Genomic DNA, 12,466 nt, shown 5'->3' with positions numbered 1-12,466 from the left:
AAAACTTCATGAGTACGTAACAAAAAGCTGATTACTTAGATGGTAGTAGTAACAGATTAGTGGACATACCGTACTAATATACAGGGTCATTTTGACATTGCGTTATTAAATGAAACCACATACTCGTCTTCACCTTTGCTGACATTGTGCCAAAATCATCCATTAATAACTAATATTTTACCAAAAATCGTGGTTTTAGTTTTCTGTATATGCACATCACTTTTATATAAGAGATGGTGTACACAGCCATGCAAGTGTTAATCTAATAATTTATGGTGCATAGCGGCAAAAAAAGAAACAACTTCCAGATGGAAATATCAACATAATAAAAACGTATCTTTAAATTTGTTTTAAGAATAATTATACAAAACCATAAAATTAAAACTACTCAATATAAATAACTGATAATTAGTACTATAGCATTACTTCTTAACTCAGAGGTTAGGTTAGGTCACAGCCTACCAATATCAGTGACAGTGGGTTCGTCCGATGCGTCATTCGGAATAGCCTATACGATAAACTGACTACTGACTACCGCGCTGTGGCATTATCATGCCTAATTCTACGTCATATCTTTGAAGTTATTGTTGTTAATTGACACTTGCACTAAGTATGAAACACTTAAATTGCCCGCATCGACATTTTTTTAAAGTGTAGTAAATAAAACTTTAAATAAAGAAGCCCGCATCGACATTTTTTTGAAGTTCACGTACATAAAACTTTAAATAAAGACTTGTTTTCATAGACTCTATATACACACTCCATAGCACAGCGAACGTAGAATCTGTAACACAAGACGAGGCAGATCTGTTTCGGATCCGAAACATTTGTGGATGACCCGCATGGACGCGACCAAGGGAATTCCCTCATGTATACCTCGCCATACTCTCAAGTGAACTTATATACTTGTTAAAGTAACCAGGCCTTTATCGTACTCGACAAATAATATTCAATGGTTGTACTCAGCAGCACGTAACACATGTTTAATCAAGGAATGAAATAAGCCGGCCCCGGAGTTAGTAACCGCTACAATACTTGGCAACTGGCAAACAGCCAACGACAAGCGAAGATGGCCTTATTTATCGCACCAATGAAAGTGATGCCACAAACACTATACTAATACTATGAGTGTAAGAACTAGAACAAACAAAGCGGAGTCTTTCATGTTGTTGAGTTGACGGTTATGGATTTCTATTAACGTCTTAAGAATCTGTTTACGTCTCTGCCTACTCTTAGGGGTAATTGCGTGATGCGTTTACGTTTTATCAGAGGTAATTCAATATATTGGTAATGAACATAATAAGCAATCTTGAATAATTTCTTGCAAAATTACTTTCAGCTATTTAAACTTTACAGTGAGGTATTAAAACATTGAAATGAAAATTCATTTTATGTGAATATTTTCTTATCCATAATAACACTTAACACTTTTTCTTATCCTATTTCTACCAATTCTACTTAATATTATAAATAACGCATAAACTTAAAAAGGTTTCTAAAAAAATACCTGAAAAATGCGAGCTGGACTCGCCCACCGAGGATCCCGTATAAACTTCATAGGCGCATTAAGAAAGCATCTAACATTATTGCTCAAACGAAAGACAAACTAGGTTAAGACACACTTAACTTTGCCCTTCAATCTCTAGATACGGTTATTGCACTAAACACAAATAATAAGTTTGTAATAGTAAATTCGCGTTTTGTTAGGTATCATATTGTTTATTGTTTATGACTGCCTCGGTGGCGTAGTTGTACTGCATGCGCGGTACGGCAGCGCTCTGAGGTCCTGTTCGAATCCCGGTCGGGCAAAGTGATATTTGGTTTTTCTGTTCAGTATCAGACGGAGTCTGGAATTTGTGCCCGATATGGCGATAGGCTCGCCCCTATCACGTCATGGGACGGAACACACTTGGCGAAAAGTGGGTGCCATGGTTGCGCCTTCTACACTCTTCGGGGATAAAATGCTTGATGTTGTGTTGTATGTGTGTTCATCATATTGTTTCTTTACATAACTTAATAGATAGATTAAATTTTATGATTGAAGGTCAACGCACGCTATAGGGTTTGATTCTTTTATGAAATCGCAAAATATGCAACATAGTCGGTCATATTGTTTCTTTCACGGTTGAAAGGGATTGTAAACCCGTGTATTTCACATGAATTACAACTTAGACTTACATTCGTTTCGGGACAAAGGGTCTTGACATACAACAAAGTCATTCTATGAGGGTTTTTTTGTGGTACTGAACCCAAATATAGCACAAATATGGACCAAGCATTGAATTAACATTTAGGTTACTTTTAAACCGGATAATTATGTAATCGAACTTTTATCTCGATTAGGGATATTCATGAAAGAAGAAGCTATGCCTTGTAAAAATATAGGTGCATAAGTAAATAACACAATCTATGTACCACTATAGCATAAATGGCGGCCGGTGGATACGACAAATATTCTACGAAACAATAAACTATATTAACTAGACAGTCAATCGTAAACCAATTAGCTACACTTCACTTAAAAATCTGAAAGTATTTGCCTCATCGTACGATTAAATAAAAGCTACAATACATTCAATTTTAATAGAATGTCTCATAAAGACAATAATTTACTTGGAACTGCGCTAAAATAGATGCTCTTATTGTTCAAAACATAGCTCGTTACGAAAACAAGAGGATTTAAATGGAGCGCAATAAAGGCCATATTTCATACAACGTGCATATATAAAACAACAATTAAAACATATCATCTCTGGGAGTAGGCATTGTGTAAACATAAATTAATCCTCGTCCCTTTCAAAGATACAATAGGGCGGTGGCTGGCGGCCAAATGACGCCGGGCTTCAGGGCTCCCTGACTCCGCCCCGGGCACGAAGGAGCCTCTAGGACGCATAATAAATTGATCTGAGCCCACCGCGCGCAGTAATCATTCTGTAAAGCTATTAGGTCACTGCTCTCTCGCGAGCTATATTTCGTCGCTACTATTCTGGAATAGCTACCGAATTAAACTCTTATGAAGGATTAAATAAATATTTAAGAGCATTGTTCTGTTTGCATTTTTAAACAACATTTTGCACGAATAAGTCTAACGCGAAATAAGCTTAAACTTACCGCGTTAACATTTCAATAATTAAAATTATAAAGCAATATACATTTTCATTAACTTCGTTATTCAATGAAATAACAAATTGCTTCAATGTTAATTGAATTTTTCATATGTTCCTACCACGTGATTTGGTCGTGTCGTTACTAGTCTTAGTAAGTCGTATATGAATACATTTTATCCTTGTTTACGCGGAAAACACGAATTATAATTATAATACATTCCAAGAAGCAAAATGTTCGATAATATAATAATAGGTATATTCCTTTACTGCGAGTGTTTTCCTGTGGGACCAGACCGCTAACTTGAGGTTGCTTGTCTTCAATTATATGCGTACGGTGGTTCATCAATGTTGAAAGCACGAATCTAAGTAAACGAATTGCTTAGAATAATGATACATAAATGTGTATTATTATAACCCTTACAATGACTTAGACATACGTACTTCCTTGAATATGTACATTACCAGCAAATGTGTAACTCAACATTGTATTTCTAGCAACGAACAATAATTTGAAAGCTTTATTATGCATTGACCACTTATTTAACCTATACACATATATTATATTTATCTATACTATTATATAAAGCTGAAGAGTTTGTTTGTTTGTTTCAACGCACTAAGAAATTACTGGTTGAAATTTAAAAACCCTTTTAGTGGTGAGGAACCCATTTATCGAGGAAGGCTATAGGCTATATGACATCACTTTTTGACCAATAGGAGCGGAGCATTTATGAAAAATGTTGCAATTACGGGGAAATTGTATTCCTTTAGAGCTTCCTTTGCGTGCGCTGCATAAACGGTTAAAGTTACACTACAATCAGATAATACGGCATTGTCCCTCTTAAAAGTTCTAAAATCCTACTAATATTATAAATGCGAAAGCTTGTGAGGAGGGATATATGTATGTTTGTTCCTCTTTCAAGAAAAAACTATTGAACGGATTTGAATAAAACCGTACAGTAATTTTAGTTATACATCAAAACAACACATTGGCTACAATTTAAAATGATTTTTTGTAATTTTGTCATTATCGACGCTGGAAAGCAAACACGTAGTAACCCGCAAAACTAAAATTGTTCACCAGAGCAGAAAAACTAAAATTTTTTTCAAAAAAAATTAATAACTTGCGTTTTTATAGTCCTAGAGTCGCCGTTTTTGGACACTATATTTATATTTTTGTGCTTAATAAGTTGTATTAAACGCCATCAACCTAAAGGTTGTTTAAAGAAATATTTTGCGGGTTACGACATTTGTAAATATTTTTTCAATCCATTGAAACGTAGTAAATGAAGAGAGTAAATGTATGGCACGATGCAAATCTCACTTTTTTAGGGAGAGCATACATGTAGTAACCAACGTTGCTTTAAGCAACATAACTTAGAAAAACGTTATAATAAATAAAATCTGTAAATATTTTGCAATCAGTATGTAATAAATGGCATTATTTTCCGTATCCTGAAAGAGTCAATTGTTTTAAAAGTAAATCTTTTAAAGTGGGTTTGCTAATTAAACTGCTGTAAGAGACAAACTTACAACTACACACTGTAATATATTACTTAACAAAATTAACACTGCTCATTTGTATATATAAAAAACTAAGTTTCTCTTTAGAAACCACATAAAACCATTTAATGCAGGTAAATATTCATTACTTTCTATCCTAGAATCAGATTAAAGCACTTTAACTTTTGCATTGGTCTTGAAATCTAAATATTCTTTTGCGTACATATCTTTTTGGAATTATAAGTTTTTCAACCTTTTTTAAATTGAATATTTACTTTGGCAAATTTTCTGCGGTAGTAATTCGATGGCAAAAGGGTAGATCGTGTACAAAATTTTTGCTTTTTGAATTACATCCTCAGATGTTTTGTTGTAACCTCCAGCCCTTAGTCATCCATCTTCTCTTGCAATACCGTCGATCATATTGTATCTAGAGTATAAAGCATAAATCTTTGCGTAATTTCTAACTTGGCAATCGAAAACTTTTGGCATGCTTTACATCTATCTTCACCTTCATTTATGTAAAATTCTTATGTTTGACTTCTATTAGATGTTGCATTTTTACTTGGTCATTTGAGTGACCTTCTATTACCACATTGAGCTAATCAATCTATTCTTCTTTGGTAGCTGTTCAAATCACAAAAAAAAAAAAAAATATTAACACGTCGTTCTTCTGAAGCGTTACCTCAGTTGTTACCACACTACTTTTGACTGTTTCACCCTTTTTGTTAATATGTCAATCTCCTTTCTTTTTCTTTTCGCTATTCTCTTTTATAATTTCATGCTTTGATTTGGATTCTCTAATGGCAGTCGGTGAACTCTTTTACATTCTTGTTCTGTTTCTTTTTCAGTCTCTTATTGTTATTTTTATCTAAAACAAGAAAAGCTAATGTTCCACATAAAAACTTTGCAGAACTTTATTGATTAATCAAATAATTATATTCTTATCGCAATAAAATTCATTAAATTATCTTTATTTGAACTGTTTTCTTCAGGATCACTTGAAGAAGAAGTTGATTATTTTCTATTCAATCACAGACTTGAATATTTTCAGAGTTATCGTCAACAAAATCTAGTTAAGATTCTTCAAAGTTTATTTTTTTTATCGTCGATTAACAGCTTTTTAGCTTCTCATCTTCCGATTTAGCAAAGTCTGAGACAGGGGCGTGTCTTAATATATCATCGTTTGTGTCTAGAAACATTGGAATTTTTCTTTGATTCCGTTTAATCTTTTCTTTGTCATAACGTCTATATTTTCTAATTCTTTAAATATCTTTTTAATATTTGCCTGCTGCGTTATTTCTAAACGTAGATTCCAAAAATAAGTGTACGTTAAGTAAAAAATAGTGGTTACTACTATTCTTTCGTTAGCATTTCCAACCTCAGCTCCAAAGTTACGTTCAATAATTACTCCTACTTCATATGATTCAAGTGTCGTCCAATTAGGACTATTATATTCAATTTCATTTGATTATATTGAACCAAATCCGTCAGGAGAGATACTTTGAATAGACTTGACTTTTTGTTGTTAAAATACAGCATCATGCTGTATGTACTAAATTTCTATTTTGATCTATAATTATACCCTTTCCTTCGAGACTATTTACTTATCTTAGATTTTTCGTTGATTTTTCATATTAAAAACCATCTCGTGAGGTCTCTCACCACCTTATTCGTTGTGCCACCATCTAAAAGAGTAATTTGTATATTTTAGCGAGATTATCAGCTAAGATTTTGGAAAGAATAATTATTGTGTAATTAATTCTAAATAATTTCGGTAAAAATTATAATGCTTACGTAACAAAAATTGCACAAGTAATAAAAGTTCTAAGATAATAATATTGTACTTACTTGGCCTATATTCGATTTCGTTTTCTCGCTTACTATTTTTCAGTATAAAAATTCTCACTACAAATCGCCGTACACTTCCACTTCAAAACCCGCAATAAGACGTGGCGTAAGAATCAAAGGAATGTCTGCGGTGGCGCCGATCATAAGACGTAAATCCGCAATGTGTTAAGCCTACAATCTTTAGTAGTGCTGTAAACCTAACTTACTTTTTAAATAGGATCCTTGTGAATACTGTAAAGGTCTCGACCAAAAACTGAATACCGTACAAAGCGTAGTAAACACTACCATTTAAAAACATATCGCCCACTAAATGATGTAAACTCAAATAATCAAAATTTACGAGCAGCAAAAATGTAGTAACCAGCATAAGATATGGAATACTGATTATGTAAATTTTAGGTTAACAGCTTAAATGAAAATGAATTTGGGTTATATTTAATAGGAAAAATATTTTTAACTCAATTAGAGTATTTAATGGTAAAAAAGCGTTTTAATTTTGAACTTTAAATATCGTGCCAAAAAGGCGCGAAGCGTAATGGTCGCCATTTTGTGACGTCGATGTTACCAATATGACAGTTCACCGAAGGCTAAGGTGTCAACTGTCAAAAATCATTCAACAACATCTTGCCGTGTAGTTACTGAGTACTTATAATCATTATTTTCGTTGCTTCGAAAATAACCTGAATTTTATTATGGAACGTAAAAACTATCAACGGTGTATGGTACCTCATTGTATCAATACTTCGGTAACCACACCTAAAAATATTTATTAATGTGCCGAGAAATGCTGAATTGGCTTAAGTTGGTTGCGACTTGTGAGACATGATGCTTCTCAAATATCAACAAGTTCACCGATTTATTTTTTGCGAAGATCACTTTGATGTAAGTATTACCGTTTTAAACTTATGTGGCAATAAAATCGATAAACTATTATTAATTTAAAGAAAACATAATACTTCTTTTCTAAAATGCTTAGATAGGTAGTAAGGTTTTTACTTATGTTAAAGATTTTATTTACCTATATACTTAACCTCTATTTTTTCAGCTGCCTAATGATATGGAAAATTACACACAATATAAAATTATGGGTTCAGTAAAAAATCAGAATGAAAACTGGCTGTCTCCCTCAAAATTCATTTGTGGAACTGATAAAAAAGATCAGCAAGTCCTTCACCACCACATGTTAATAAGTGTCGCAAATTGAATATAATAAAGGAAACTGATGAGTCTACATTAGTGATTCCAGCAGTTAATGTTACTACACCATTTGATGTATCGATGCAAGCTTCATCTAATACATTAGGTAACTAATATAAAATATCATATCTATACTATATATATAAAGCTGAAGAGTTTGTTTGTTTGAATGCGGCTAATCTCAGGAACTACGGGTCAATCTGAAAAATATTTTTGTGTTGGATAGCCCTTTGTTCGTGGAGTGCTATAGGCTATATATCATCTCGCTATACCCAATAGGAGCAGAGCAGTAATGAAACATGTTGCAAAAACGGGGAAAATTTATTCGTTTTGAGAGTTACCGTTTCGTGCGCTGGGTAAACGGTTAAAATAAGCTAGTCATACGTAATATCCATTTTCATATTATTCTGTTGTGTTAAATTAAGATTTTGTGGTTTTATTAAATTTTATTGTTTCATGTAAAGGTTACATAGTTACAATATTATATTCAATTGCTTAAGTATTTATTTGATTTTCAAATATTGCAGATAATTGTAGTTCTAAAGAAAAGCTGTCCAGAGGTGCCTCATTGCAAAACAACACAAAGCTGTCCAAGCATATGTACAAACTAAATTTGTTCGAAGTAAAAATACACAAACTATTTTCAAGGTACGAGACGCACAAACATCACCTAAAGTATGTGCTGTTTCCATAGCGTTATCACCATTTAAAATTGAAAAAGTGTACAAAGAAAGGCCATCAACATCGGGATACTCTAAAAAAATATTTATTCAAGAAGAGAAGTCTGATGCATCATCATTTGCAGTACCATTAGACAGTGTCAAGAACCATCTCCATCATCATCCATTCTTTCTGTTCTGCCAAAACTTTCATCAGATTGCAGTAGTTTAAATGAAGAAGATGCAAAGATTCGAAAAGAAAATGATTACAAATTAGCTCTTAGTTGCACATTGTTAAAATTGAAAAATCCACGCTTTTATATAGGTGTGCCTGAAGGTCTTTATTTTCTTATTGATCTGTTAACAAAGCACACAAAGATACAAAGACATCACATTTTATTGTGTTTAAAAAAAATACGCCTAGATACCAAGTTCACAGAACTTGCTGATGAATTTGGAATGAGCACTTCATATGCTAGCAAAATTTTTTTAAAAAACATTCCAATATTAGCATATTTTTTTAGATCCTTCTTAGTAAGACTGAATAGAAATAACTTAAAAATGAACTTGCCCATGGCATTCAGGCATCACTATAATAAAGTGACATGCATAATAGATGCCTTCGAAATTGAGATACAAAAACCTAGCAAGTCTCTCCAACAAGCATTATCATGGTCCGAGTATAAGAAGGCGAATACCATAAAATATTTAATATCTAGTACACCTGATGCAGTTAATTTTGTTTCCCAGGGATTTGGTGGAAGAATAAGTGACACTCTATTGGTTGAGAGGAGCAAGTTTCTAGAACAACTAAGCTCTGAAACTGTGTCTTGGCTGACAGGGATTTAAAACATTGATTGTATATTATCCCAACAAGGGTGTCATTTAATTAGACCACCAAGTGTTTCTTCTACTTTAAAACCAAGTAAACAAGAAGTGCGAAAGACTAAAGAAATTGCTTGTCTGAGGATACACATAGAAAGAGTAATAAGGAGATTGCGTGAATTCTCATTATTAAAGCCACATCTGCGGGTTAACCATAATATAATTAGAGTACTGGATGAATGTAATTATTGCATGTGCACTAATTAATCTCCAACAGGAACTTATAAAAAAATAGATTTTGTAAATTAAACAATCTTTCAATTCACATCTGTTTTATTTATTTTGAATTTTCATATAACAAACTATACACATTCTTTATCCAAAACAATGTTAAATCCTGGATAATTTTTTTTACCAATTGTGGATTATAATCAATAGATATTATGTGGACTATTCCACTGGTCTCAAACTTCCAGTCGGCCACACAAAAGTAACATTTTTTAAATTGATACAAACATTTGTAGTTGGATTTGTGTCATAAATTTGTCTGTAATATTATTGTCCTTATATAATTTTTAAAAGTTTTTCAGTTGTTGGACATTTAATCTCAACAACTATAGTGTTATCACAGATACCATCAGGACTTGCAGCAATATATGGATATTGTTGTGATATAATTAAGCCACATTGTTTTATTTTCTTACCAAGTTGTTGTGACACACATTTTTTCACTTCTTCTTCTAAAACACATCCTCTTTTCATGGCTTTCGCTTTCAGGTATCCTAGCTCCATAATGGTCGCTATTAGCGACCCGTCTTCAGTTTTACATCGGCTGGCACTGAATGCAATTGATCCAGTAACTCTCCCATACCTCATTTCATGCCATAAATCACTTAGATGTTGACCTCGTGTTTTTTCCTCAAGTTTGTCTATATTTGATTGAGTAAATACATGCGATATTTTACTTAAAAAACGATTACAGTCGCTATCACCATATGTACAAATTAAATAATGCAAAGATAGCTTTTTCAAATCTGGTATTTTGTAATCTGTTTGATGTTTTAAAATTAGGCAGGAATTAATATTCCTATTTTGAGCTTCTTGTACAAATTCTGTTAACAACAAATTGGGTGAAATGTTCAGTGAGCAAATAGGAGCTGTCTTCGAAAGTTCTTTTGCTTGTCATAAATTTCAATGTAGTGCCAACATGTGCCAATGTTGGTTTCTTCCAATAACAATCAACTGACGTAGAAGATGGTTCCTCACTTCTTCTGTACACCCACATCAGGAAGGCAACCGCATGTTTACATCCACCTTGAGATGCCGCACAATCGTGACACTGTACACTTACTATTTTGCCTTCCTCCTCATCCACCACCATTGTTGCAGCATAAGATTTAGATCGCAGTCGATGTTCTGGACAAACTTTGCATTTCACTGTACAAATATTAGAATCTCGTCGTAGTTGTACATATCCAATCGCATCATCACCATATGATTGCCGCGACGATCTGCAAAAAGCCCAAATATCCGTTATATGAAATGTATAAAATAGGAAACATTGCAAGTTCAAAATATCAACCGCGTTCTTCCAAACAACTTAAAAGTTAATAGTAAATTTACAGTTCATGTTTTATTGTATAAAATATACATACGCAGAGGTCTTGACGTTTCGAAATTCTGATGCATTATAATCTGAGCTTGATCCGAAAAAGCTTGCCACCATGAAGGCATCGATATTAGGTAAATTTGCACTATCGGCTTTCAAGTACCCAGCTTCCATAATTGTGTAGAATATATTATGCTTTTTGACAGCGAATATAGCGTGTTTTAATCAGATTTTATCTCTCTTACTCTATATACGGTTTTAATTAATTCTGGTTTTAATATTATACTACAAAAAACATGTCACTTATGTCAATTGTCACATAAGATGACATAACAGGAATGACATTTCTGGTTGCGGCCATATTATGTTTACTTATGACGTCACGCAATGTGATTTGATTTTTTAATCACGTGACACATAGATTAAAAATCGTAAATTTTTTTTCAAAATTATTACATTTACGAGTTATTATTATTATTATAAAAAATACTATAAAATCGCTCATTGTATAGCCTTTCGTTATAACTAAGTTTCATATTTTATTTCCACCAGTGTCAAATACCCTATTACTGATGATGTAAATAATAGGTTAAATTTTTTTATAGAAAATGAATTGTCGTAAGTAACATAACAAAAAATATTAACAGTTTTTTTGTTACTTACAGCGTTTTGTGGTACAAAAAGAAAAATAGGTAAATTTTAAAAATCCTATTTTTGTTATTATTAATCTTACAGTTACTTGAAAACCATTCGACGTGTTTTAATTTTCTGATTCCAATGATGCAATAAAAATACCGTACATGTCAGTTACTACGTGTTTGCTTTCCAGCGTCGATATGACGATACATATCAAGCATGTCGGAAAAAATGCTATCTTGGCGTCTGCTGCCTAATAACCGTTCGAGTTAGACAAAAATGATGTACCGTAGGATTGTTTGTCTTAAATAGTTCTAAATAAAAGTCCACGACAGCATATCTACCTTTTATATCGAAGCCACTATAACCAAAATAGTGAGCCATTTCTATGTATCTGCATGTTATCGATTTCCTCAAAATCTATTGAACGGATTTTTATGAAATTTCGTATGGGAATAGGCTACTTTCTCCCCCGGGAAAATTTATAGCGGGAATTTTATCCCAGAAAACTCCTTGAGCCGGGCGAAGCCGCGAGCAAATGCTAATATATTATAAAACAAAGTCCGCCGCCGCCAGTTTGCGTGTCTGAACGCGATAAACTCAAAAACTACCTAACAGATTTCGAAATGAAGGTTGATATGAAAATAGTTTGACCCTGGGAAGGACACAGGCTACTTTTATCCCAGAAAAACATATGACGGGACTTTTATCCTAGAAAACTCTAAAACGTGGGCGAAGCCGCGAGCAAAAGTTAATAAATATATCATATAACGAACATAGTTGAGCGCCAAAACTTTGGGGTGACTGCTGTCTATGTGCCGTCGTAGCGGTTGCTATCACGTGAGTAATTCCTCTAAGATATATATACGAAATATATGACACATAGGACAATACTCTTCAGTCATTTGAGACAATAGATCGCACAAATACTATCTTCATCATCATCATCAAAATATAATCAGTCGCAGGATGTCTACTGCTGAACATCGGTCTCCCCCAAAGATTTCCAGAACATTCTATAAGTACTATATTATGATTGGTGTATTTAGTACGTCAAAGTTCTACCGCCTATTGTGCTGATC

General features: G+C 33.2%; 1 protein-coding gene and 1 long non-coding RNA gene across 2 annotated transcripts; one reads left to right on the top strand and one right to left on the bottom strand.

Annotated features, from left to right (window-relative positions):
- Positions 1-7,062: 7,062 nt before the first annotated feature.
- On the top strand, positions 7,063-8,438 carry LOC115445646. The gene is made up of 3 exons (XR_005113795.1): positions 7,063-7,340; positions 7,504-7,761; positions 8,183-8,438. It is a non-coding gene; the product is annotated as an uncharacterized LOC115445646 (long non-coding RNA).
- A 1,016-nt stretch (positions 8,439-9,454) lies between these two features.
- LOC115445647 lies at positions 9,455-11,274 on the bottom strand. Its single transcript, XM_030172000.2, has 2 exons — positions 10,795-11,274; positions 9,455-10,650 (listed from the first exon to the last, which is right to left on the bottom strand). Exons 1-2 carry the CDS (start codon positions 10,920-10,922, stop codon positions 10,227-10,229), a joined length of 552 nt encoding a protein of 183 aa, XP_030027860.2. The 5' UTR covers positions 10,923-11,274; the 3' UTR covers positions 9,455-10,226.
- Between the last annotated feature and the right edge of the window lie 1,192 nt (positions 11,275-12,466).

The sequence above is a fragment of the Manduca sexta genome, unplaced genomic scaffold (genome assembly GCF_014839805.1).
Source record: "Manduca sexta isolate Smith_Timp_Sample1 unplaced genomic scaffold, JHU_Msex_v1.0 HiC_scaffold_3471, whole genome shotgun sequence".
Classification (NCBI taxonomy): domain Eukaryota; kingdom Metazoa; phylum Arthropoda; class Insecta; order Lepidoptera; family Sphingidae; genus Manduca; species Manduca sexta.
The sequence above is the reverse complement of the archived record's forward strand: the minus strand, read 5'-3'. Positions and strand labels throughout refer to the sequence as shown.